Source organism: Fusarium pseudograminearum, chromosome 1 (assembly GCF_000303195.2).
Source record: "Fusarium pseudograminearum CS3096 chromosome 1, whole genome shotgun sequence".
Taxonomy (NCBI): domain Eukaryota; kingdom Fungi; phylum Ascomycota; class Sordariomycetes; order Hypocreales; family Nectriaceae; genus Fusarium; species Fusarium pseudograminearum.
The window spans coordinates 6,027,991-6,052,042 of NC_031951.1; the positions used below are offsets into that span (position 1 = coordinate 6,027,991).

Here is a 24,052-nt window from a genome sequence, read left to right on the forward strand (position 1 = left end):
GCTCGTCAAGCTGATCCCCGCCACTATCAAGACTGCCACGGGTGTTGGTATCGGCTTCTTCCTCACTGAAATTGGACTCTCGTACTCTGCTGGAATCGGCGCAATCACTGGTGGAGATGCCACTCCCCTTGCTCTCGGGGGCTGTCCTAATGAGATGCGGGACGAAAAGGGGATATGCCAAGAAGGAGTAATGACGAGCCCCAAGGTGAGTTGAATGGACTTGTGATCTAAAGCTCATGAGCTAATCAGGACAGCTCTGGATCGCAGTTTTCTGCGGCGGTATTGTCACTTCCTTTCTGATGGCGTTCCGTGTCAAGTATGCCCTCATTATTGGCATCACCATTGTCTCTATCACGTCTTGGCCGTACGTACTCCTTCTTGTTCTGTCAACATCTCCTGACAAACATATAGCCGCGGCACTTCCTTTACCTTCTTCCCTGATGACGCAGATGGAGATCACCGATATGAGTTCTTCAAGCAAGTCGTTGCTTGGCATCCCATCGAGAAAACCCTCAACGCACTTGACTGGAATTTTGGTGGCTCAGCCTCTCATTTCGCCCTCGCTTTGTTCACATTTCTCTATGTCGACATCATCGATGCGACTGCCACTCTCTACTCCATGGTTCGTTTCTGCGGTGTCGTCAACCCTCGCGATGGCGACTTTCCCCGTTCTACTATTGCATACTGCACTGATGCTGCCTTCATCTCCGTTGGCGCTTTGTTAGGAAGCTCTCCCGTTACCGCTTTCATCGAGAGCGGTGCAGGTATTGCCGAAGGTGGAAGGACTGGCTTGACTGCCATGGTGACTGGTATTTGCTTCTTCGTGTCAGTCTTCTTTGCGCCCATCTTTGCATCTGTCCCACCGTGGGCGACTGGTTGTACATTGATTATGGCACGTTCCGTCTCATCTCTCACTTTACCAGCGACAGAACTAACAATTTGAGTAGGTCGGCTGCATGATGATTCGACAAATCACCCAGATCAACTGGCGTTACATTGGCGATGTTCTTCCTTCATTTGTGGTCATGACCTTTATTCCTTTCAGCTACAGTGTAGCTTACGGTCTCATCGCGTAAGTCTTCCACTTCCTTCCTTCATCTTATATGTTAATCCCGATCAGCGGTGTTTTCGTTTATGCCGTTCTCAATGGCCTTGTTGGCATTGTCGTCTTTGTGTCTCGCGGCTACTTCGAGCCCAGCGAGTACGACCTCAAAGAGTACTGGACCTGGAAAGGCTCTGGTCGTGCGCCTTGGTTCGTCCGCGCCATCCGACGCCGCGGAAGCCCTGACGAAGACGACCAACCCTCCGGATCCGAGCATGCGATGACAGACCTCAACTACGCCGAGCGCCGCGATCACAGCAGCTCCACCGCGGCTGCGTCCGCGGCGTCTGCGGCATCTGCTGCCAAAGACGAGCCCCCTATGTCCCCTCCTCCCGGTGGATGGGCACGCTGATTCAGAAGGGATATTGCTCGTGGCCCTTTCCATTCTCTGTACTGACCATTTAGGAGAGCTATTTCTTCATTTTTGGAATGTCGAAAGAAATAACATGTGCTTCTGGATGAGAATGGCAGAATGGTAGACGGCAAGGTCCTAAAAAGCGGTATATGAACGCAGTGTCGATAATACGGTCGACCAACTCGATGAAAGGGGTGGACTGTAATCAGAAAAGGACAAATACTGAGATGTTAAATGTCATGTAGAAACGTATGAAATGAGATATGATTGTATATATCATTTTTCTTATCCCATAACAGAATGGGGCTCTTTCTTCTTGTCTTTAACGCATAACCTCTATCATGAAGTGTCAGCCACGCTCGTTCATAAAACCCGGTCATATAATATGGTATCTCCATCCCGCCACGACGAGTTCATTAAGTATTTCAAGCACCCATATCAACATCACCATCTCCGTCGCCGCCACCAGCTCCTGCTCGGCCTCTGTAAGCTTGCTCCGCATTCTTCCTCCTCTCCAGGCCCTCCTTTACCCACTTGTCACACGCGGCATCACCGCCCTCGGCAATCTTGCTACGCACGACGCCCTTCATCACCTCACCCGCAAAACCAACAAAGTTGTGTCGTCGCAGAGCATTCTCAAACATCCAGTCTCGTCGCTTGCGTTCTTCCCGCGCCAACAGCTCCTCGTCGCCAAAGTCTCGCGCTCGCTGTCGCAGGTCTCGGCACATGGCGAGGAGGTTGAATCGGATCTCGGTGCTATCGTATCGTGCGATTCGGCGCTGGAGAACGTCCACGACCTTTGTAGAAAAATCCTCAGAGCTGCAGGCACCGTGAGAAATGGGAGCGGGTTGCAGGCCGTCGAGCTCATAGAGTGTGCCATTGATAGGTGTGTAGGCGATAAAATGGAAGGCATCCTCCGCCTCTGCGCCCGTCTTATCCGTCTCGTCGGCAAAGGGGCTGCTGCGAGCAAAGCTGTTGTGCACCTCCCGGATGAGGTCAGAGTTACTAAGCGCCTCACCGCGGAACTCAGGTGGCAGCACCATGGTGAATTCTCTAAAGTCGCCCAACTGCTCGCCTACCTCGACATCGTTCGTCTTGTTCAGCAGCACGCTGAGGAGGGCCTGTGTAGCACAGGCATTCTGGATCGTCTGTGCGGCGAAGAAGATGTTCTCGGAGGCGGCGTGATCGAAGGAGCCGTCGCGGGGTCCCTCGGGTGTCGCATATGGTTGATCGGTCGGGTACTTGAAGAGGAATATCACGCCGTAGACGGGATGCAGGGTGAGAAGCTCGGATGGGTCGAGGGTGAGGAGTTCTTCGAATTGGACGTCTTTGACGCCGAGGTTCTCGATGAGGGAGGTAAAAACACCCTGTTTTCTCTGTGTTAGCTTTCGGAGAGATCAACGAGCGAAGATTCCACCTCGTACCGCATCGGATTCAACTAGAGTAGCTCAGGTTAGCAATTTGATAGACACAGGAAGAGAAAGGAGACTAACTGGTATTCCATCCACCACTCATTGTAGCAACAAGTGTAACGTTTCCGGCAAGTTTCAGCTGCTTCCAAGGATTATAAAATAGCGTGTTGGAAGAAAGATAGTTTGTCTCCTCTTCGTCAGAGTACGTTGTTCACTGTATGGGTGTCCTGGGTATTGGTGTTGTGAGGAAATGCTCCGCAAAGTTAATGACGATCTTGAAGCTTCATAGGCTGAACACGAAGCTCCAAGCCAGACGATGTCTGATATCATCCCCCACTGATAAGATAAGGAATTCGAGGCAGCAACAAAGCTACGACATCATGGTCGCGCTGTCAACATTCCTGTCTAGGTAGCGGGTGCTACAATAAGATTTCAACAGAATCAAGTCAAAATTATTAATTACTTGCTTCAAATCAACCGCTATCGGTACTTGCTTTCTGGCCTATCAGCAATACCAGCATAAAAATAGACTAAACAGGCAGGCTCTCTCTCTAAAGAAGCGCTAGCTAATGGATGGGAAATCAACACAAGGGCCTGAGCCCATCTGCCTTCTGGAACGAGTTTTCCATGAAGAGGAACGAAACAAAAGAAATGGAACACCATCAACTCCAGTATCTCCCCACGGTTCAGCATCTGCCGTGCCTGACACGTTGGTATAAACTTTTTCCACTCGTCTCACATCTCATCTGAACGCATGCAACTCATTTCGACCAAAAGACATATCTCTCTTACACCCGAATCCCTACAGGTGAACAAGTGGTTCCCTGTGCTCGCCATGTTGATTGCCCTCCTGAACTCCCTGCTCTCCTCGTAATCTTTCATGATTCTCCGGTGCCCTCTCCGCTTGATCTGTCTCAGTACCTGTAGTTGTCCCTTCACCTTCATTCTCAGCCGGGTTTTCGTTGTTTTCATCATTCTGAGCCGCCGCGGCTGCTGCTGCTGCCTCGGCTTCTCTCGCTTCAGCTTCTACGCGCTCCCTTTCAGCTCGCGCTGCTGCTTCCAGATTGGCAATATGCCTTTCTGCAACGCCTGGTGCAATACTTGCTAGAAACAAGAGACCAGCTCTCTCCAGACGTCTAACTTGGGACAGAATCCAATTGTCTGGTCCTTGGTGCTGCTCTACAAGCCGCCTTGCCATCTCAGTAGGATCAGGGTTCGGTCTGGGCTGCGGGTTCTGCTGGTTACGCTGCTCTGGCACGGCAACGCCCTGTTGAGGCCTTGGCTCCAGGGGAATCAAGTTCTCTAGGTGTCGTCCCAGAGGTCGCCAAACGTGATCTGGAACTCCGTTAAAAACGCCAGTACTGAGCACAAAGATGAATACAGCGATCACAATAATGGTAAACCATCGGTACCAGCTCGCATCAGGAGAAGTAAAGAACCAAACAAACAAGGCCAAACGGAACAGAAGCCAAATCTGAGGCCACAGCTGCATAAGTAGTGGCGGAAGTGCTGCCATCGGCGGGTTACCTCGATGCATCAAGGGGCCCATGAACGCCCCAGGCTCCGCTTCCTGGCCTTGATTCTGAACTTGACCTTGGCCTTGGACCTGAGGCTGGGGCTGAGGCTGGGGCTGATCTTGGTCCTGGAGCACAGGCTGTTGAGGCAGAGGCTGTAGACGTTGATTGACACGCAAAGGCTGCGGTTGCGCCTGAAGTTGGTTGAAGTAATTCGCTGCCATAGGGGGGCGAGGATTATGATGATGATGGTGGTGGTGGTGATGTCTCTGTTGCATTTGGTCAATTCCAGTCTCCTGAGTTGGACCGATCACGGTTTGACGCAGTTGCTGGAGTTGCTGAATTTGTTGGAATTGCTGGAGTTGCTGGAGACTTGTTTGAGTTCGAAGCCGTGGGGTATAATACGCCTCAGAACTAGTATTATTGAACAACAAAGCTCGAGGGCCTTCGGGTGATGAGAGAATGTACACCTCAGGCCCCTGCCTTGGTTGAGAACTTCGAGAAGCTGCAGTGGGAGCAAGTCGAGCAGAAGCGGGCTCGGGGGTCCCCCGTCTGCTAGACATGATAGAATACCCATGTGGGTAAACAGGTGCCGGTGCTCCGGGTTGTGCCAAAGGACGGTTATGTAAAGAAGTGCTAGAAGCACTCCGCTGCATTGCACTAGCCACTGCTGACGCAGATTGGTTAATATCAGCACTCCGAATGATGTTATGTACATCGACTGGTGACATAGAGGCCGCGGCACCACTGCTCCCCTGTTGCCCACTTCCTCCAGTTCGTATGACAGTCTCGACCTGGTACGTGTGCCCGTTTGGTCCAACATGCTCGCGATATATGGTTTGGCCTGGGACTGGGGCAGGGCTTGCTCGACCGCTACCGTCCCCTACTGGAACAGTTCCTGGGCCGTTATCCCCAACACCGCGCATTCCCATTTGAGCTCTTGTGCGTTGATTATTGTTAATAGCCCTGTTCATAGCTTCTCGCTGAAGGTTGTTCAGCCACTGTGTCATGTTCTGATGGTGATGCTGGAAGGCCGCAGCTTGCTCAGGGGTATGAGATGGAGAGGGTGACGGCATGCGTGGCTGAGGGAAAGGGTTGGAAGTCGGGGGCATCGAATTTCGCCAAGGTATCTGATATCCTGGGACATGAGCTTGATGGTGTTGAGGTTGTGCTCGCAGAGGATTCGTTGGCGGGGCAGGAGCGGTCGGGCTGGGACCTGACGATGGTGCTGAGGCGGGAGCAGGAAGTGATGAAGGCGCAGAAGGTGCGGGTGCGGCTGAGGATTGGCTGTCTTGCACATCGCGAATAACAAGATGGATTGTCTGTTGCTCGGGGTTGCGAATCTATAGCAAGGGAAAGTCAAGCAGTTAGTTGGTTGATCCATGGTCAACGGTGTAATTGTAAGAAACATACCACATCTGCGCCAAATATGTCAAGCAAGGTGTCAGACTCGCGAACGATGGCGCGTCCGCGGTGAATCAAGCGCTGGTTCTCATCGGCTGGGCGCAAGGGGAGGGTCTGTCGAATCTTGTCCTTGAGCTGTTTGACTGTAGTATTGGCAGCAAGACTGGGAAACAGCAGTGGTCGGGTCACGCCAACAGACGGTGACAAAACCTGTAAGTTTACAGTTTGTCCGTCAGCTGGTGAAGGCGTGGTGGTAGTAGATTTATCGTCCTCAGGACGAGTCGCGGAAGGCATAGAAGCCATGATGATCAAGCTAGTAGCATGCCACGCCGAGGCAAGCTAAGGGTGAATGAAGTAGTCCGAAATGTCGGAGTGAAGGAGCGGCGACTAAGAATGAAGAATGCGACGGATCGACGTCGAATAGATTTATGGTGCAAGAACATATATATCGGTGGTCGACAACATAAAAGCCCGTCCCTCAAGTTGAAGAAAGTAGCGACTTATTGACTGACGTCGGTTTGTGTCGTCTTACTAACACTAAACGGGTCGCATGTCAAGGGAGAAGGTATGGCGGCGAGTGAAGCAAAGATCAGTATTCGAAATGATGCGCAACAGATGAAGAGTGAATGCTGTAGAAGCTGTGGTAAGGGTTGGAGCAGTGTATTTGTTTGTTGGCCCTGAAAAAGGCAACGCTTTTGCGGAGAGAAAGGAGCGATAAATGGAAGTGATGGTTCATCAACCTGGATAGTGGTCAGGGTGGCCTTTTGCCATTTGGGGTCTTATCCGTACCTACCTCAGGTACCTACTAAAGCTACTAGGTAAGCTAAGCTTCTCAGGTACAGGTAACGTAGGCCTGGGGTGTTGGACGGGTGCTTGAGCAATTGCGGTGTCGGTCGGTAGGCAGGTACGTACTCTTGTCTTAGTTGGAGTTGCTCATCGCTGAGTTGGACTGTTTATTGGTCAAGTTGCTCATCCAGTCTTACCCACATCTGTTCATCCCTTCCCACTTGAGCTTGTTCGAGAAGACACTCAAAAAATCAATTCTCGGCGGTCGGCGTCTTTTGTCCGAGACCTACAGCCCACCTACCCAAGAAGATGTGTGCGACTAACTAACTGGAAGCTTGAGCAAGTCGCAGCCCATCGTCATCGTTGGATTTTGACGTCAACATCCCGTCAAAAATCCAATTGACTCAATTCTGAGAGACTTGATCTGTCTCAATTCAACTCCCCTTCTCTGCGACAGCCCACGACTCCAAGTCGGCAGCGTTATCGCTGTCGCTTGTCTCTGCCCGCTATGGCTCCAACCCTTGGTCATGGCTCCTCCCAACTCGGCAGTCACATGCTCCGCAACTCATTCTATACCCACGGTCGTTATGCAACCTGTGGTTCGCCATCTGCTTCGCGACACATGCTCCAAGCCTTGACGAAATCGCGATGCCTAGCACGGCCTTCGGCCTCTTCAATTCGAACCTTCGCCTCCAACTCGGGCAAGAGACCGAGATTCTCTCAGCGCCTTGGTGAGGCCATGCGCAACTCCAAAATCCAATGGTACCAGATCCCTGTCGGTCTAGGTGTTGGGTTCCTCGGTCTCGTCCAATTTTACAAGGTCTCTTCTCGTGAGAAGGAGAGAATTGAGATGGAAGATGGACAAGAGGGTACTAGAACGCCCAAAAAGCGTGCCAGAATTCGTCCTGACGGTCCTTGGTACGTCGACTATTTCTGCCCCTATACCTCGGTCAATGCTAACTCGAGTTCAGGCAAGTCCAGGTCATGTCAACTCTGCCCCTGAAAGCCATCTCTAGACTCTGGGGTCGATTCAATGAGTTGACTATTCCTTACTACCTTCGAGTCCCTGGTTTCAAGCTGTATTCTTGGGTTTTCGGTGTCAAGTTTGTTGCCCCCGCCAATGTGGTGGCAAACTCATGCTAACGAGCTCAGTCTTGACGAAGTCGCCGAACCCGATCTCCACGTTTATCCCAACCTCGCATCTTTCTTCTACCGTACTCTCAAACCCGGTGCTCGACCTCTCGACCAAGATCCTCATACTCTCGTCTGCCCCTCTGATGGCAAGGTCCTCCAATACGGTCAGATCCAAGGCGGTGACATCGAGCAAGTCAAGGGTATGACCTACAGCATCGATGCTCTCCTTGGAAAGAACACACCTCCTGCAAGCGTTTCAGGCACTTCAGGCACTTCTACACCTGCGACTAGCCTGGCTTCTACCGATGTATCAGACGAGGAAGCCCTTGTCAAGCAGGATGCGGAATTTGCTCAGGTCAACGGCATCTCGTACACTCTTCCCGATCTCCTTTCCGGTACTGGAAAACGCGGCCCTTCAGTGAAGGATGAGTCCATGCCCGCATCCCCTGGCACGGTTTCCGAAGTGAGTGCTGAACTGGCTCTGGGTGAGCGACCTTGGTACGATGTTGTATCACCGGATAAGACAACAGCCCTCTACTACGCAGTTATCTACTTGGCTCCTGGCGACTACCACCGCTTTCACTCTCCCACCAACTGGGTCGTCGACCGTCGCCGCCACTTCGCCGGAGAACTTTACAGCGTGTCCCCGTATCTGCAACGAACCCTACCTGGTCTTTTTACCCTCAACGAGCGTGTGGTACTTTTGGGTCGCTGGCGTTGGGGTTTCTTCAGCTATGTTCCAGTCGGTGCAACCAACGTTGGCTCTATCGTCGTCAACTTTGATAAGGAACTGCGAACTAACAGCCTGTTGACTGACACAGCGGCGGATCGGGCAGCTGAAGAGGCGGCCAACAGGGGTGAGGTATACCAAGGATTTGCCGAAGCAACATATGAGGCTGCTAGCCCTATTTTGAGAGGCCATGCACTTCGACGCGGTGAGGAGATGGGTGGCTTCCAGCTGGGCAGTACCATCGTACTCGTATTTGAGGCACCTGCAAACAAGGTGGGTGAGAACAACCAGCACATTGGCTGGGACTGGGCGGTGGAGAAGGGTCAGCAAGTAAAGATGGGACAAGCCCTCGGAAGGGTGGTTGAGTAAAGTAATGCATGTTGTATAAAGAACAAAATCCCAGTTGAGCGTTTGGACATTTACATATAATTGTATAGCTCTCTATATAATTCATCAGCTCATGAAGCGTTTTACATTTCATTAGACTTGCTGCAATGTGTAGTTTTCGTCCAAATACGTGGCATACCCGACTTGAAGCAGAACAGACGAAATCATTAGTCCATCTTAGGCCATATATACACTAAGAGTGATCTAATATTTATGTCAATGACTAAATCAGTACCGGTTTTTATGCAAACCACTTACAGGTGTTTCTACTAATAAGTTAATAGTCAGTGCATCACAAACGCATCAATAGAAAAAGAACATTTTGGATGTTGATAACAATAGTTTTGTTTGTCCATTACAGGAATGGTGAGCTTCTATACTCTATCTCTAAATGCTAACTGTTCGCTAAAAATGCAGGTTCCCATCCCTAATCCAATTGACTTCTTGCAAGCTTTTATATAATGTTTAAGCGCCGTAGACCTTGACACGCTCCTCAAGAGGGACGTATGTCTTGGGGCCAGCCTCACCCTCCTTGGCACCGAAGACGAGCTGAGCGTTGAGGGTCCAGGTGGAGGGGATCTTCCAGGTCTCGGCAACCTTCTCATCGATCAGAGGGTTGTAGTGCTGGAGGTTGGCACCGAGGCCTTCGGCCTCGAGAGCAGTCCAGAGAAGGTACTGCTGGATAGCAGCGGACTGAACAGCCCAGGGCTCGAAGCGGTCGGCATAGATGGCAAATTTGCCCTGGAAGGTCTGGATGGTGGTGTTGTCGACGTAGAAGAGGACAGTTCCGGCGGCGTTCTTGAAGCCGGAGACACGGTTGGCAGTGGCCTCCCAGGCCTCAGCGGGGACGATGGCACGGAGGGCATCGGATGTGATGTCCCAGAGCTTGTCGTGCTCAGCGCCGTAGAGGACGACGACACGGTTGGTCTGGGAGTTGAAGGATGAGGGGCTCTCGAGGGTGGTCTGGTTGACGAGCTCGGTGATGCGCGAGGTAGGGATGGGGAGGTTCTTGGAGAGAGCGTAGTAAGAGCGGCGGTTCTTGGCCAGCTCGATGAGGGCGTTGGCAGAGAGTTTGGCGGCCATTGTGAGAGATGGTTGGTTGGTTATAGGGTGTAGGTGTAAGTGTAAGTGGTGTATGTAAGTGAGTTGAGATGAGGACGAGATGGGACAGACAACGGGGAACAAGACGAATATATAGCAATATCTCCCTCACATAACAAATCTTTATTAAGCTACGAACGGCACTATTCAACTATGCTGCCCCGCTCGGCATGTTTGAACCCCTCCATTGACAAGTTTAGTCCCCAATCGCGCAAGAGAGAAAAAGACTTCAGACCCTGCCGGTTCTGTCGATTGTAACCTCCACTGACTAATGATGCACCACCAGAATTGCATCAGTCAGGTACAGGCTTATACTGATTGAGTTAGTATGTTGGTCAGCCACCCGCTCGCACCTTTTTCACTCGCGCGCGCTAGGTCGGACGGGATTGCATAAACATTATTCAGCCGGATATATAGTCTCAAAAGGGTATAGACTCGGAACTATCGAGGCTACCCTGAAGCGATCACGATGTTCTTTTTCTTTTCTTTTTTTTCTAAAGACTTTAGATTCATAACGAAGTAGATATCAATCGATAATCAATAATTTGTGGCAAGAATCATGGACTTGATACACATCTCATGAGGTCTATTCTTGTGAATTAACGGAAACATGATTGCGCCATATTCATGTGGTTGCAGCCATATCAAGTGGAGATCGCGTGTTATCAAACTCAGATATACAACTCACCGCTACAGACTCTATCATCTAGTGATACACTCTAGGTACTTAGAAATAGATTGAAACTTTACATGCAACGGGAGCCCAGTTCATCCCACGCGAACTATTACTGATTGCTTAGAAACCCCCTCCTCGTCCTAGGGTAAAAAAAAAACCTTTACTCCCGCACCCTGAGTCAGGTATGCATTCCGATAGAACGCCATTGGAATTTAACCCCAGATTTCTCTCATGCTACCTAAGCTAGACCGCCGTGATTGACAATACGCGCGCGCGAGATCTATGAAGCAAGCCGAAACATTTATTCCGCTGACAAAAACACGGCTTCGGACCCTTGCATCCCACTTCCGCATACAAGCGAGTGCCGAGCCTATCAGACTGGGCCAGTCGCCAGAAAGGGAAGTCTGGCGTCATGGGTGACAGGAACACATTGTACTCACCAAGAGTATGTGCAACACTGTAGAGGGATTAAACGTCCACAGCATATAGACTATCCCGTCCTCAGGGTATCAGAAAAGTTGGCCGTTTAGAGCATAAGAGACGAAATTAGTAGGACACCTTATGCTATAAAAGCTATAGCCTTTAGGCTATTTATTTTTGTGCCCTAAGACTTAGGAGGTTAACTTTTCTGCTACCCAGTAGCCCGTATACCCGTCAATAGGTTAGTAGAAATAGTGAAGATCTTTGTGTAGTGCTATTGAAAACTAATTCAAGTCGAAACACACGCACCAATTTCAGTCAAGGTAAGGAAGGATGAAGGAATTCAACAAGTGGCACCACCGGTATCTATATATACACTTCAATATTCAAGCAATTGAATTTATAAATCTCATATATCAAAAAGGGCAAGATAAGCGCTTTGATCATCTTTATCCTGCCGCTAAGGGTATTTTCCATAAAGGAAATAGTCAATATACAATCCGCAAGAGCAGATAGCCACCCAAACCCGTAAACCTATAACGCCGTTACTATGCCCAATGCTCCTCTCCTCTCGAATCAGAAAATGCCATATGCTATCCCTCTCGCTTGTGCAGCAGCCTTCTAAACTGTGTCGGCCTGCATTCTCGAGTTTTGTCACAATGCCCTTGCACCGCCAATTCCCCATCGCATGAAAAAAAACATATCCAAGCTTTTTTGTTGCCCCGTTTGTTTCGACATTTACCATGTCTCGGAGATGTACTTGCCCTCTTCCTTCTTGAGCTGCCAGAAGTTGCGCGCCTCCTCACGCTCCAGGTTGCCCTTTTCCATAGCGACGTCGCAAAGAGCATCCTCGACACCCTCACCCATGCCCTTGCTGCTTCCGCACACAAAAATACGGCCGTCCAAAGAGTTGATGATGTACCAGACAAGGTCAGACTGGTTCATAACCTCTTCTTGCACGTACTTGCCAGTACCAACTCGGCTCTGAACGACACGCTTCACCTCCTCCTCATGGACGCCCCACTCGCCACTGTAGATCTCATCCACCAGTGAATCCCGGATACCTTGAAGGACCCAAACCTTGTTGGCACAGTTGGCCTGCTTGAGACGGCGCTGGACGAAGCCACGGAATGGGGCGATACCAACACCAGCACCGATCAGAAGCATAGGACCGTCCGAGTTGAATTGCTTGGCCAGGGGATTGGCCATTAAACCCTTGAACATGGGGATGAATATTTGAGGGGAGCGTTCACCAGCAGCTTGGGCTCTCATGAACTTATGAGCCTGTCGCTCAAAGAATCCAGATCCAACACCGGCACGGCAGCCACGTCGCCAATCCATGGAGTCATGGACCGTGACAGCAATCTCGATCAAGCGACGCTGGGCGTGTTCTCGGAGGGTGTATGATTCGGTAGGGTCGTTGGAGAGAGAGTAAAATCGCGGCATAAGCTGGGCTTGGACAGAGAGAAGTTGATCCATAGGAGGATGAGAGCTAGGGAACGCGTTAAGAATTTGAGAGAGGGTGGTGTGGGGACCACCACGGAAGTCAGAGAAGATGCTGGCACCTTCATTAGAGCAGAGATACTCGAGGATCTTCTTCTCGTTGGTAGCGGTAGCATGCTCCGCAATGACACGGAGCAGCTCCTTAGTGGGAGCGTAAGACTGAATATCGGTGGTCCATGTAAGGAGCTCACGGCGTGTAGTGACAAGCTCGCGAGCCTTCTCGTCGCCCCAGACAGTAGGCCAGCGACCCTTGGTTGTCTTCATGAGAACAGGCTTGTCGCGCTGGAAGCGTGGGATCATAAGAGCATCAAGAATCTCGTCAACCGAAATCTCGTCATTAGGGGCCATAACACCAATGGCGCCACCAACCTTGAAGTCAAAAACTTCCTCAGGAGGATAGTCGGTGATATCAAGATCGAAGTGGAAAGTTCGCTTCTCGGCACCAGGCTTGGTGAGCTCACGGGTGTTGTGGATCTTGGCTGGGTACACGTTGTGGGGAGGATGAGGCTGGACGAATCGAGGGGGTTGAATGGTGGTGTCAACACCCTCATATCCAGGACCAGGAACTAAGTAGTTGTTCTTGTTGGAGAAAGAGGACAAAGGGGAAGACTCGGAATCTGAGTCAAGCGAGACAGCTGAGTCGGAAGGAGAAGAAGTCGGCCGAGGAATTGAGGTGAAAAAGACAGTTTGCTCAGGCATAGGGATGATGCCAGTCAGGTCGGCAGGAATCTTCTCGAGCCGAAGTCCGAGTGACTTGAAAGCATCGTTGTCGGGCAGGGGAACCTCCTCGTACTCGACGTTGTTTCGGTCGCTCATACAGCAAGCACCACCACAGCATCGGCCCATGTACTCGGCTGGTGTCTCACCAGTGATTCGCTGAATGTCTCGGGCATTCTGGGCAATCAAGCGTGTAGATGCACGACGGCGACGCTCGAGAGGGATGACTGGCTCATCTTCTTGGGAGTCGGAATCGTCCGAGTAGGTTAGCGAGGGTGCAATTGAAGGAGCACCCTCAGCCATGATGAGTTCGTGTTGGGGTTGAGTGGCGGGGTTGACGATGCCGTCAATTCGAATAGCAGGAGCAGTCATGATGGGCCAAATGTGTTTATGAGCCACCCGCTGGAAGTTGTTGTTGAGGAGCCGAAGTGCCGGGTGTAGGTGTTGTTGAAAAGCTCTTCGCAACGAGTAAATTGTGACGATTTTCGCGAAAATATAATATGGTTCGTTATTGGCGACGTCAGGACTCAAAAAGCATGACGATGCAGCAGCAGCAACAGACAGGGATTGCAAGTGCTGTCGTCTGAGAGGTAGGTGTATGATATTTGTAGGTTTCGTAAAGTTTGACAAGTTGCAGATGCAATTGACCGATAAGAAAGTGTAACAATAAAGTCTCTTGTGAGGAAAGAAGAAGCTCGGGAAAGCTGAAGGGGGCAAAAGACTCAAATACAAGTGGTAGCGGCCGAGAGCGGGCGGGAGGTTTTAAAAAATCCAATCCAGCTCCTGCTGCTGTTGCCATTGCCATGGATAGTGCGCCGATGCGGGTTGGGGGAATCTCCACCGTGGGGCTATCCATTAGGTGCTTTGCATTGGCACTGTTGGGGGGCGTGTCACTAACCTGGCAGTAAGTTGCCAGTGGATTTGATTATCTTATCAGTTTATACCTACGATAAAGTGTTTAATCAAACATGTCTAAAGGAATACCAGGTATTAGAAGAGAGTACAGGTATTGATCAGGCCATTTGACAGCACGATGCTCATCTCAGCTCAGGTACACGCGATAATAAGATAACGTCGCAAATCCAGTCACCCGGTTTATTCTCCTTTCCCCAGGCTCAGAGTCAGGCCCAGGTTTAGATCCAGGTCCAGGTCCTAGGCCCAGCCAGCCAGCCCCAGGATAACAGAACCCGAACTCGAGAAAGTCCCTGCCCGGCCCCAAGCGATTCTAGCCCCTCTAAAAGCTGGTGTGGATTTGGCGCATTACACAACAGATCATGCCAGAACGTGACGATAGATGAATGCGTGGCAGGTAATTGCTTAGATGTGATGATCAAATAGGAGGTTCGAGAGTTTACACAGGGTTATTGACCAAACTCAAAGCACCGAAACAGGAGAGTAAAATGAACAGTGATGATGTCTAATTTCGTTATCAATCAATGCTTAATCAATCAGTCAGTCAGTGCTTTGTCTCACATGCTGTAATCAATCCGTACTGTGCAAGACATGTCTCATTCAAACCTTGGTTCAATAACATTTATCCAAGGCCCGCACTTTCACAAAGACAAAGATATGCACCCTCCAGTCAATAATTATGCCACTGTATTATCCTTTATCGACAGGTATTTGGCAAAGAGTTTCCCTCTGATTCTCTTCCATGACGGGTTATGAGCTAATGCTTGCCGATCCAGTGACCGGTTTGTGCAACAATACCCGACCCAGTCTTAGGGTAAAAAATAAGTAGTCTAAGAAGCTTAGTCTAAGTGGCATAAGCTGCCCTAATAATTTTGTCTCTTATGCTCTTAGCGGTGAATTTTTCTGATACCCTGAGGCCGACTTGCACAAACCCATTTTCTAATTGGCTCATCGGCTCTTGGCCCCCCTTATCAATCAGCCACTCGTTGATTATTTCTTTGTTCTGACACATCAAGATCAGATTTGTGCAAATCCTGAGCAATCAATCAACTCCACAACGTCACCAGATCTCGCCATCGAGTCCGATATCGAAGACCAACGTTGCAATATGATGTCTATGTGAATTGACTGACAGGACAAAACGGACACTAATAATTATACAATCGGATAATTCGATCCAGCCAGTGCATAGAACAAGCAGCTAGAAAAACTAGAATATCCAAAGTTGGTTCTAGGGTAAGGACACTTGCATAACTCTCAAAGCTGAACCGGTCTCTCCGACACCACCATATCTCACTGTGAAAGATCGGCATGTCCCTGAATGACCTTATTATTCTTGGGGATAATACACGCCCAATCTCAACATGATCAGACCAACACAGTGCTGTAAACTACGGTCCAAGGGGTCAACGGCACACACGTGCGCATCATACGAGCTGTGTCTTCTTATTCGGATCTTTTCGGTTCATTTATCAACAATGCAGCTCTTCTATTCATCAAAGTCATGAGGCTCTGTCGGCTACTGATGCTAGGCTTTGGTCAGAAAAAAACAGGGGTTTGGGACCTGGAATCAACCAGTCACGGCAGGCGTTTATCTAACCGAGTCAATGAGACAACGGTTCCCAGCTACGGGTCAGGCCATCACAGACATTTGCCATTGAAAGGGTACCGTCTCTCTCCGCGATTGTGGCATGTCAATTCCTCAACAATTATTGTAATTAAATTGAACATAGTCAGGACTGCGCCCTGCTGTTAGGAGTTCCAAGCCAGGTTACAGAGTATACAATTACTGCGTATAGGAACCGGGTAGACATCCTCTTACCCGTTGATCGGGTTCAGCGTTGTAGTACAGCCTGCGTAGTAAGCGGATATCATCCCGTCCGATGGCCGAACCGAACGTTTCCGTGGGCCTTTCCGAGGAAAAAGATGCCGTCTGAAGGACCGACGGCGGGCGCCCGCAGACGAAAATAATGCACTCTGTTATCAGATTAAAGTGACCTCGCAGTATTTCCCCTCTCCCCGCATTCCTTTTTACCAGATTCGTTGGAATCTGACAAGGAGCCGAGTGAGTTTTTTCATCCTTCTCCGAAAACTATCCGAACCTATGGATGCAGAAGATGCACTCCGAGTGGCAGTTACACTTCTGTAGGTAGGCCTCAGGGTATCAGAAAAATTGACCGCTAAGCATAAGAGATAAAATTATTAGGACATCTTATGGCTCTTAGACTAAGCTTCTTAGACTACTTATTTTTATACCCTAAGACTTAGGAGGCTAACTTTTCTGCTACCCACTAGGTAGGTATGAGGAGTGACATGGCATGGTGGAAGAGTCACATGCACTCCTTTCAGTTCACTTTGATACATCAACACCAAACAAGATATTACTGTTTCTTTCTTCTAGCTCCGAGTCTAGCTTGGACACAAACTTGGATACCCCGGCTCCGAATGTCCCTTTCTCTTGTCTCCTGGTCAAATGATGTATCCCCACCAATCGGATCATCCCAACAAACCAGCCAAAAAAGTTATCAGATGGATTGACCTTTATCAATCCAATCTAATCTTGAGACATCCTGACATGTCCTTGAATGTTGAGATTAGATGCATCCCGTTAATTACGATGTGCAACTTGACCGATCTCGGAACTGATCGAAGCAGAAGGGATCAAATACCCACAGTCTCTTGTTGAGCTGCTTTGTTGTCCTTGCACATACATATGTATGTACTTCTCAGCCAATGCAGCTGGCCGTAGCACCGACATATGGATGGATACTTCTCCATTGCGGCATTCGCATGTACAGCACACAAGCACAGCAGTCAGGTAAATTGATACCATCCCTGCTAATTGAGTTGGCCTGTGTCTGTTCTCCTTTACTTCCTTGTCAGGTGGGTAGCAAAAAAATAGGGACTTGAAGAAGTTCAGACGAAATAATTAGACCATTCTTAGGCTATATAAGCACTAAATGTGATCTAACATTTATGTCAACCACTAAATCAGTATCGGTTTTTATGCAACCCGCCTGCTTGCCCCCAACCATAAACATCAACCTCGTCAGGGGGATTCATTTCACGGACAGAGTTTGTTATTTTGCCCGCGGGAACCTTTGACAGGACAGGGGTCACGGAAAGGAGTTTGATATCCTGAATTTTTCACATTCGCAATGGTGACTTGTCCCACTGGGAAGACGACGCCATCCTCAACCCTGAATCTAAATGGGTCTGGCTGTCAGTCATGATCTGATAAGATGGGAAAGATCTACTTTTGTGGGTGGGGTCTACCAAACACAAACACAAACACAAACACGCAGACAGGTGGACCCGAGATTTGTAGAGGCAGCTTCTATTTCTAAAGCTAGTATTCTATGTACTAATGCTTCCACACATCTTCGTGTGTCTACTGGTTTATATAGTAAAAAGGTAATGTACTGGGTATCAAAGTATTGGTGCTCATCATTCTTGTTCAAGCTACCAGTGATCTTCGTCGGAACTCCAGTTCTGTATCTGGAGAAGGTGCCTTGGCCATGACTACAGTCATTGGCTTGGGTCTATCCTGACCTGGCTTGAGGCGGATGTCGTAGTTGATGAGTAAATGTGCCAACACAAGCTTCATCTCATTGTTGGCAAAGAAGCGTCCAGGGCATGCATGCTTGCCCGCGCCAAAGTTGGTGTATGTGTCATCAAGAGAGGTGAACTGCCATCTGTGGTTGGCCTCACTTGACTCTTGGCGAAGCTTGTAGAACCGGAAGGCATCAAAACGCTCGGGGTCGGGGAAATAGCGCTCGTCAAGAGCAATGCCAGCTTGGGGGGCGAGGACCTTTGTGCCCGCGGGCAGCTGGGTACCGTCGGAGAGAGAGATGGGCTTCATGACCTTGCGGATAAAAGATGCTGCATGTTGGTTAGCTGGATGTGGATATGGATAAGTGGAACTAAGGAAGGGACTCACTGATGTTTCCGCTCAGGCGCTGGACTTCTCTCATGAAACTGTCCAGCTTCTTGAGCTTAGCCAAGCTCTCTTTCCTCTCCCAACCGTTCTCCACTTCGAGAATCTGATAAGCTTCCTGTCGGAGTTCCTCTTGGACTTCTGGGTATGCTGCCAGATCACAAAGACATTCGCAGAGCAAGTTGTTCGTGGTGTGGATAGATGCGGCGGCGATGATGAGCTGCAACTCGGCCTGGGTTGTAAGATCGGACTTTTCATCCTCGGGCAGAGCTTCGAGAAGCCATTGGATCATATCATCGGGTGCGTCCTCGCCGTTGGAGAGTTCCATGTTTTGCAGTCGCTCCTTGAGGATAGGCTCAAGCAGTTCCTTAGCGATCTTGATATCCTTGCGAATCTGGCGTAGCTCTGACACGAAATATTGGCCAACAGGTCGAGCCCACTCTGGGATGAACTGGAGCTTGACACATGCGGTAAAGACGTGGACGGCAAAGTTGATGGTAGTGTCCATCCACTTCTCGTCGCGGTTGAGGGAGGGGCCGACGAAAGCTCTGCCGCTCAGGCGGGTGACGGCACGAAGACTAAAGGGTTGCCATTTCACAGGCGTCCAGTCCTCGCAAGCAGGGAACTCGGTGGCTAGTATGTACTCCAGCTCTTCTCTGAGGCGAGGCACAACTCGGGTGAGGTTTTGAGTCAACTTTGTTCGGATCAACAGTGCAAGTGTTTCGCCGTTGTGACCGGGTGAGAACTTTGTGTACTTGCTTTGCAGAGCCTATCGTTACGTTAGCATGGAATGCCAACATGTGTGGGTGTAAGTGAGGTTTACGTCTGACACTGCTTCTGTTGCGCTGAGGACATCTTCTGGGAGTCCCTTGAGTTCACCAACTAGGCTTGCAGGTACCAAGACTTGTACTCCCTCGGTGGCCTTGATCTGATATACTCGATCGCGAAACTAGTAATAAGGTAAGCATATGGAGTATCGAACAGCAATTGCAAGACAACAAACCTTTGTGTAGCTATCTTTAATTAATGTTTCAGCATCAAAGATCCAGTTCTTCTTGGAAGCCTTGTAGAAGGGAACCTCGAGTTGAGATCTTTGCTTCTTTGGTAGTATCAACCATAGTGTGAGGATGAACAGAGTAAATGTGATGTAATAGCCGGTACGCTTCCCTTCGAGGATGAGTTGTGGATATTGAACATTAACACCAACGGGTGAGGCGGGGAGACTTGAAGTGTTCTGCATAGTGAATATGAAGAACTCGAGGTTGTTTGGAACAGAGAATAGGGAATCGGAAAGAAACGAGACGTTTTCGATAGATATCAAAAGGCGCCTCTCTCTTTTCGAATTTTCGGTTTCAAGTTTTGCGAATATGGAATGCGATTGTGTTATAAGTGACTGGTATCAGCCGTGTATCAGAAGGGAGTCTCCACAGCGAACGGGATGGAAACTTGATCAGGGATTGACAAAGACTCGGTAAGACTTGCTAAACATAAACAACATGGGAGATGTAGCAGTGTCTAAAGAGAATATGAGAGAGGAACATGAGAGGGGAATATGTATATATTGTAGTTGTAGATAGTTGTAGATATGGAGATCATTGTCAAAGATGGCGCATAGACAAATGTCCGAGGGAACGAGTAGACCTACGTTTCATTTGTTTATTCCGCTAACTGGACTGGATACTTTTACGGCCTAAAGCTAAAGGGAAGCAAGCATTCATCCATCTGTGTGTCACTTGATTCAACCGTCTAAATTGCTGGAGTCTGTTTGTCTGAAACAGGTTGGGCCTTTGCGAGAGCGAGCGTCTCTCGGGAAGAGGCAGCTCCGGGTCTTAGCTTGGCGCTGGTGTCCGAGTAGCGCGCACAATACTTCCATTCTAAGCCAGTCCTGGACAAGAAAGGATTCGATGTTTTGTTGTTTTGACGCGCTCGGGCTGCTTGTGATCCAAGCAAGAGACTAAGATTTGCATTTTGTCTATCCCGTCTTTTCCGTTGAATGAAGATCATCATGATTGGAATTGATTAACATTGTGAGCAGCCAATCGTCTTGTCGCAATATAAATACCGAACAGACTAACAGACTTTAGATTTTGGTTATAGTGTCGGCAGTTGAAGTTACCGGACTGGATTGGTCTGGAGATGGTTCGAACCTTGGTTAAAAAGAAAGAAGAGAATCCCTGGTTTGGTAGTGTTGGATATATTGCATTGGGATATTTGTACTTGACTCTGATATTTATCTTGTTGCATTCTCTGTCACCAACTCTTGATGCCATCAACAGGTTAACTACCACCTACAACAGAAACAGAACCAAATTAAAATCCGGAATGGCCTAAGCTCTCGGATGTCGGGTCTTCCATGCTCTAGCGTCACTGACCAGCAGCGGAAACATCAGCATCCGTTGCAGTGAAGAAAAAAAAGGGCCCCGGACCCTTGCGCGCCTAATATGGATCATCATCTCTGTCTCTCTGCCCTACCTACTGACGGATATACAAGTCAAGCCAACTCATCTATCGGCGACAGTAGTTGTCTTGTATTTACTACAGCGATCGTGTCACGTTCATCCCTGAATCTCGTTCAACGTCAGACGCTTTGGTGTACCAAGTGTTACATTCATGTCGCCGACATGCTGGACAGGGTGAACTTGAGACTTGTCGCCCCCATATTTCAGCACTGCTATATACAGGTCCTGGGACGGGATGTGGGAGTTTTGCGGAAGAGTGAAACTCGACTTGAGTCTTTCACAGTCTCACACCACAATCACACAGATATCTCTCAACAATTAAGTCCTAGACTCGAGATTCATCTTTACGGTTACAGCCTCAGATTTAACCAAGTCTATAAGCTTAAGTTTCTTAAAAAATCCATGTCAGCGTCTCACAATCGATAGATCATCCACACAAAATATCCAAAAGTCATACGACTTTCACACCAACTCGAGCTTCACAAAGACTCGAATTTCCTAAACCGTCCGTGTGCATGTTGCAGAATCTGCACCCCAGAAAATGCAATGGTTCGCCCGAATAACCTAACCCATCCATCACTACCTATCATTAGTCGTTCCCGTTCACTGTTCCTCGATCCGCTCCGCTCCTCCTCCTCTTCCTCCTCCTCCTCTTCTTCCCCGCGTTGTTCCTGCACTTCTCGACATGAGGCAATCACCAATCGTTGTAAACCAATGCTTACCCCCCAAACGCCCGTCGTTGAAAAATTCTTCACATCACGATACACGAACCTTGCCTTGATAAACAAATTTTCTCCTCCTCTCGTTGGTTCATCCGAGTTTTCACCATGATATATTCTGTTTTTGCGTGTATGCCTTGCCAGCACAGCACGACAGCCATGGCGGCTCAGACGAGGCAACCGCAGCCACATTCATAGACCACAGAGCCGGGCAGCCAGGAGGGTTACATAAAAACCGGGACTGATTTAGCGGCTGACATAAATATTAGATCACTCTTAGTGTATGAATGGCCTAAGAGTGGACTAATAATTTCATCTGTACTGCTTCAAGTCCCTGCCTGCCAATATCTCATGCGAACATGATGATCATTTTGTTGAGGGAACCAACTGCAATCTGTAAAAATTTTCACATCCTACAAGGCGGAGCAGTGAGAGGTCTGGTAGGAGTTGTTTGCACATTCCAAGTGTTGTTGGTTATATATCCGTCATGCTGTCTGTTTCTTGATCTGTAAACTCGTAGTTCATCACTTTTGTTATTACCCTCAAATCGTGGTTTTAGTGAAATTCCGTCTTGGCCCTTCAACATGGCAGAGTTTCACGGACTTGGGGCCAAGTTCGATGGCTTTCAAAGCTCGACAAGTGGCAGCTCATCAAGTCCATTCGTGGTAAGTACCTACCGACACTACATCACTACCTACCTACTACTACATCACTGAATCACTACATCACTGAATCACTACATCACTGAATCACTACATCACTGAATCACCACATCATTTGCATCGCTATATTATTACATCACCGCATCACTACATCTCAGTCTCTCATTCTAGTAGCAGGCTTCGGATACTTCAACCCATACTTCGCTATCTCTCACTTCCAGTGTGTGCCTACCACCGCTCTCAACCCATGACACGGCAAAGTCGCACCATCACATAGAAGACTTTGAACGCTTCATTGAGGATCTTCAGACAGTATGTGTTTCCTGGCATAGACATGTTGGACCACTACTTATACGTTCCAGTCTGCCAAGAGGGCGTTTCCTAATTCAGACTACTCCCGATATAGCGATGTCCAAGTTCTCCTGATACAGTGGGATGAAGACGAACTTCAAGTTGAAGGCGAACTCAATGAGTTGAGAAGGGTCTTTAACTTGTATGGATTCACAACCACCAAGTTTCGTATTCCCACCTCTAATTCCCACCGCAAACTCAATCAAAAAGTACTGAGCTTCGTCGAAGAGCATGAAAATGAGGATACCCTCCTTATAATCTACTATGGTGGTCATGGCATTATCAACAAAGCACGACAGTCGACTTGGGCTTGGTATGCTTCAATACTCTATCATTCTACCTGTTCGACCATGACTGACCATCTTTCACGACAGCAAGCGCGATAAAAGCTACGCTACAGTCGAGTGGTCTGCTATACAGACACTATTTGAAACGGCTAAATGCGACGTCCTTCTTCTTCTCGACTGCTGCGCTGCTGCAAGTGCCGCCCCTTTGACCGAGCGAACGACCTATATGATGGAGACAATTGCAGCTTGCGGCTTTGAGACGTGGACATCTAGCCCAGGCGCACAGTCATTCACTCACACCTTGATCGAGGTATTGAAAGAATGGGCCTCGCAGCTCCCTTTCTCTGCCGCCATGCTGCATAGTGAGATCTTGACTCGGCTCAAACACGCACCTCCTGATCGCTCCTCGCAAGGCGTATTAGTTGAGTCAAGGAAAACGCCCACTTACATCGTCTCAACATCTAATGCACACGCTTCTTCCATCACGCTAGGCAAGATGCCCGAAGAAGAGTCTGGCTCAATATCATCATCTCGGGCGATCCCTGATTCAAGCATCATGGACTTTACAGAGAGGGTACAGTCCGATGCCTGCTACTCGACCGAGGATCGTATCCAGGCCTTATTAGCTACAGATACCAAAGGACAGCGGGCGGCACCGCATGTACTTTTGACAGTCGCACTAGAAGAGGACCAAGTATTTGATGCCGCGAGTTGTGCACGGTGGCTAAAGCAGTTTCCACTCTTGGCAACGCACGTGAGCGTCGAGGCTGTATACCGCAGTTATTCAACTCTTCTGATCTTGTCCGTGCCGGTCGTCATATGGGATCTGCTGCCGGAGCTTCCGGCAACTCAGTTTGTGGGATATGTCAGAACCCGCAACCTCTTGTCCAGAGACATGGTATTAGAAAATGCAGCGGCCCCGATTCCTATTACTACTAGGCATACGGCAGGAAACAAGACTGGTGACCTGCTTGATTGTACTTCTCCACTGAGATCCGTGTCAGGGCTCAGCAGTCTTGACTCGGGATATGACTCGTTCCTTTCACGACCTGGTAGCTTGGTAGTGTTGAGGCATAATCGACTACCAGGAGATGGGACCATGAGCTCCATTGCTGGCCAGGTAAGAATGGGTAAAAGACGGAACAAGCCATCAACAGTTGAGCTCCTTGGGCCAGAACGGCTGACTTCAATGCCCACCGACACGCGCCCCAGTCTTAAACAGCGGCCAGGCTCGAGCAGCCGGGGATCTAATCGCTTAGTTGTCTCGATAGGCGAAGCAGACCTGAATGGCGACAGAATCGGCCATACCTGCGTGCTCTGGTATGGATATGATGTTCAGCAGAGTCGACCCACCGAGAAAGCGGCACCAAAACCGACATGGCGAGTGAAATAACCCTGAATACTCAGCCAGTACAGTGAAGCTAATATGGATCCAGGAATGAGGATTTCAGGTTTCGGGTGCATAATTCACCCATGTGCCATCA

The 24,052-nt window shown here is 49.2% G+C and overlaps 8 protein-coding genes across 8 annotated transcripts, besides 2 other annotated features; 3 read left to right on the forward strand and 5 right to left on the reverse strand.

Moving 5' to 3' along the window:
- On the forward strand, window positions 1–1,454 carry FPSE_12338 (uncharacterized protein; the record flags this gene model as incomplete). Its single annotated transcript, XM_009265455.1, has 5 exons — window positions 1–205; window positions 255–364; window positions 412–802; window positions 948–1,072; window positions 1,121–1,454. Coding segments are annotated over 5 exons (1,165 nt in total), but the record flags the coding sequence as incomplete, so codon positions are not given.
- A 428-nt stretch (window positions 1,455–1,882) lies between these two features.
- FPSE_12339 (uncharacterized protein) lies at window positions 1,883–2,972 on the reverse strand (the record flags this gene model as incomplete). The annotated part of the gene is made up of 3 exons (XM_009265456.1): window positions 1,883–2,824; window positions 2,882–2,895; window positions 2,951–2,972. The coding sequence occupies 3 exons, from the start codon at window positions 2,970–2,972 to the stop codon at window positions 1,883–1,885; spliced, it is 978 nt and encodes a 325-aa protein (XP_009263731.1).
- Window positions 2,973–3,671: 699 nt separating this feature from the next.
- FPSE_12340 (uncharacterized protein) lies at window positions 3,672–6,090 on the reverse strand (the record flags this gene model as incomplete). Its single annotated transcript, XM_009265457.1, has 2 exons — window positions 3,672–5,726; window positions 5,797–6,090. The coding sequence occupies 2 exons, from the start codon at window positions 6,088–6,090 to the stop codon at window positions 3,672–3,674; spliced, it is 2,349 nt and encodes a 782-aa protein (XP_009263732.1).
- Window positions 4,476–4,502: a microsatellite.
- Window positions 6,091–7,081: 991 nt separating the features above from the next.
- FPSE_12341 (uncharacterized protein) lies at window positions 7,082–8,806 on the forward strand (the record flags this gene model as incomplete). Its single annotated transcript, XM_009265458.1, has 3 exons — window positions 7,082–7,491; window positions 7,545–7,676; window positions 7,726–8,806. 3 exons carry the CDS (start codon window positions 7,082–7,084, stop codon window positions 8,804–8,806), a joined length of 1,623 nt encoding a protein of 540 aa, XP_009263733.1.
- A 483-nt stretch (window positions 8,807–9,289) lies between these two features.
- On the reverse strand, window positions 9,290–9,907 carry FPSE_12342 (uncharacterized protein; the record flags this gene model as incomplete). Its single annotated transcript, XM_009265459.1, has 1 exon — window positions 9,290–9,907. The coding sequence occupies one exon, from the start codon at window positions 9,905–9,907 to the stop codon at window positions 9,290–9,292; it is 618 nt and encodes a 205-aa protein (XP_009263734.1).
- A 1,852-nt stretch (window positions 9,908–11,759) lies between these two features.
- FPSE_12343 (uncharacterized protein) lies at window positions 11,760–13,613 on the reverse strand (the record flags this gene model as incomplete). Its single annotated transcript, XM_009265460.1, has 1 exon — window positions 11,760–13,613. The coding sequence occupies one exon, from the start codon at window positions 13,611–13,613 to the stop codon at window positions 11,760–11,762; it is 1,854 nt and encodes a 617-aa protein (XP_009263735.1).
- Window positions 13,614–17,610: 3,997 nt separating this feature from the next.
- Window positions 17,611–19,330, reverse strand: FPSE_12344 (uncharacterized protein; the record flags this gene model as incomplete). The annotated part of the gene is made up of 4 exons (XM_009265461.1): window positions 17,611–18,035; window positions 18,094–18,859; window positions 18,914–19,039; window positions 19,094–19,330. 4 exons carry the CDS (start codon window positions 19,328–19,330, stop codon window positions 17,611–17,613), a joined length of 1,554 nt encoding a protein of 517 aa, XP_009263736.1.
- A 1,845-nt stretch (window positions 19,331–21,175) lies between these two features.
- Window positions 21,176–21,209: a microsatellite.
- Window positions 21,210–21,852: 643 nt separating this feature from the next.
- On the forward strand, window positions 21,853–23,961 carry FPSE_12345 (uncharacterized protein; the record flags this gene model as incomplete). Its single annotated transcript, XM_009265462.1, has 4 exons — window positions 21,853–21,933; window positions 22,105–22,242; window positions 22,293–22,594; window positions 22,656–23,961. 4 exons carry the CDS (start codon window positions 21,853–21,855, stop codon window positions 23,959–23,961), a joined length of 1,827 nt encoding a protein of 608 aa, XP_009263737.1.
- Between the last annotated feature and the right edge of the window lie 91 nt (window positions 23,962–24,052).